Below are 2,409 nucleotides of genomic sequence, written 5' to 3'. Positions count from 1 at the left end.
CTTCTTCTTCTTCTTCTACTACTGCTGCTGCTTCTCCCCCCACTCCTACTGTTCCTCCTCCTCCTCCTCCTCCTCCTCCTCCTTAGGAGCTTGATTTTTTAAAATATTAAAGGCAAAAATTACCATAACGTTCCACCCGTTGGAAAGAGTAAAAACTATTATAGACTAACAGAGGTGAGAGAACATCGACAGTACAAATATAAAATGTTCAGTAAAGTCTATGTATGGTGGTAGTTCAATGTGTGTTACTTTTACAAGCGCAACCAGACATTTTTAATGTAGCATCCCCTAGGGCTACCTGTTCGTTTGTGATTTATTGCGGATTCTCCCTAACACAATGTCTTGGTTGGTTGGACGGGACAGGTGTGTTACATGTTATGCATGTGTGTTCGTCGGCGGTTGGGGGTGGGTACCGTTTCTTATTTTGAAATTGTATAATTTATTGTCTTGCTATGGCTGTTTAGCTTAGTTTTACCTTAAAGAATGAAATTACTGAACCTGAATTTGTTATTCCAATGGCACGGAGCAGTCACCTGTCAGGACATCTAACTCAGAGTAATTTTGTTTTAAAAGTCATATTATTATTCCCACATCCTGTGTGTTTTAAAGTAATGCACAGATTAGACATTGCTTTCGTAGAAATTTCAAAGAAGGTCAGGATCAGAAGCGGGCGACCAATTAGTTAATGTATCTGTATTTGACATTGTGGATGCGCTGTCTAAAGAGAAACATTGACTCAAAAGATTACTATGAATAGCTGCGATTGAAACGACACCTTCTTGAATTTTAGCATGATGTATCATGCACAAACTCGAAATAGCAATACAAATTCTCGCATTATTGTATGAATCATCAAGATGTTTGCAGTGTTACTGACGATCCAATTAACGTTTATAAACGATACGCTTTTGCTTGCTCATGATTGGGAATAGTTTTGTGTGCGAACATTTGTTATCAATCAATTTTTTATTTTTTTTAAAAATAACGTACTGCACTTTATCATGCTCTGTTGCCGGTAAACTAAACCCAAGCATCGCTGTTTCCTCCCCAGTGACCATGATGTTGAGAATCTGTGTTTTTGTCTTGTCTTTCGGGGTTGCTGTTCTCACTGTCACATCAGCCGCCAACGTCACACCGGAGAGCACAGAGCACATCTTTGGACCAACAGGTCCTTCCACAGGGAGAGCTGTCAACAGCGAGGTCGACGTGGACGAGGAGAACGTTCTCGATCCGACCACCGTTCTTGACGGTATACGGTTACGCGATCTCAGTTACGAAGAACTTATGTTTCTCCTTAATAACGAAGACGACTTGTTTGTATCGGAAATGGACATCCTGGCCCTGAAGAAATTTGTGGAGAAGAAAGTCGCCTCTCGGACGTCTGGGGGCCTCAGGAAGAAACGAGCAGGCGTCCGAGCTTTAGGGGTGGCCCGTGGATTGTTCAGAGGGTCAACAATCGGCAGGTTGACCACTAGTGGACGAAGTGTGACGAGAAACTACGAAACACAGGGCGATTTTCACACTGCGGTGACCCATTTCAACAACCTGAACCCAACAGACAGATCCGCCTTCTCAGGTCGTATTAGTGGATTTACAGGAATGGTGGGAAATCACAGGGTGACTGCTCGCGACGGTAGTAAATTTGGCGCGCCCACTTTGGAAATCAGATCTCCCAAAGCTGGTGGCACGACTATGGTCAGAAAATTTAGGTTCACGCCAAGTGGAGTTAACCGATAGAGCACGGCCGCACAGTGCCACTCCGATTTTTTAAATGTTCTGTTTCGCAAAACACCTGCAAATAGAAAATAAAAGGAGCCAGCAACAAGCGGTAGCCAAATATTTTATCAATGCAAAGTCCTCGCCGCCATGTAAATGCGTGTTTTGGCAAAGCCCGTTCTAATAATAATATGTCCTGTTTAGAGTTAATATCCTTCAGGAAAGAAGAAAAGTCTAGAAATAAAAAGAGGGTCAGAACAATTTTATAATTTTTGTGTTTGTTGTTTGTTTGTTTTTGTTTATACATCACACTATTTTCAGCGCAGATATTGGTTAATATCCAGATGCAGGAGAATAAAACTCTATACATTTATGTTAACATCGAATAAGGGGACCTTACTACAGGTACCGGACGGGTGAATTTCACGACCATTTAAATTTCACAATACCACCTTTAAATTATTGCTGAGAGAGTTTTCAGAATGACTGTATCCTGTGTGTTGTGTTTTGCTCTGACGGATAAATCTATGAGATTATTAATATTTCACAATAAGTCCTCGGTATTTTGTTGTCGTTGTTATTGTTGTCGTTGTTGCTGTTGATATATATATATATATATATAATATTTCACAATAAGTCCTCGGTATTTTGTTGTCGTTGTTATTGTTGTCGTTGTTGCTGTTGATATATATA

The 2,409-nt window shown here is 40.7% G+C and overlaps 1 protein-coding gene across 1 annotated transcript in view; it reads left to right on the top strand.

Annotated features, from left to right (window-relative positions):
• The window catches only part of LOC101862480, a 2,702-nt gene extending 720 nt beyond the window's left edge, over positions 1-1,982 (top strand). The window contains exon 2 of the mRNA XM_005092755.3: positions 1,052-1,982. Coding sequence (XP_005092812.1) covers positions 1,057-1,737 — 681 coding nt within the window. The 5' untranslated portion in view covers positions 1,052-1,056 and the 3' untranslated portion in view covers positions 1,738-1,982. The remainder of the gene's footprint in view (positions 1-1,051) is intronic.
• Positions 1,983-2,409: the final 427 nt, after the last annotated feature.

Source organism: Aplysia californica, unplaced genomic scaffold (genome assembly GCF_000002075.1).
Source record: "Aplysia californica isolate F4 #8 unplaced genomic scaffold, AplCal3.0 scaffold00052, whole genome shotgun sequence".
NCBI lineage: Eukaryota > Metazoa > Mollusca > Gastropoda > Aplysiida > Aplysiidae > Aplysia > Aplysia californica.
Note: the sequence above shows the minus strand (reverse complement) of the source record. Positions and strands in the feature narration are given on the sequence as shown.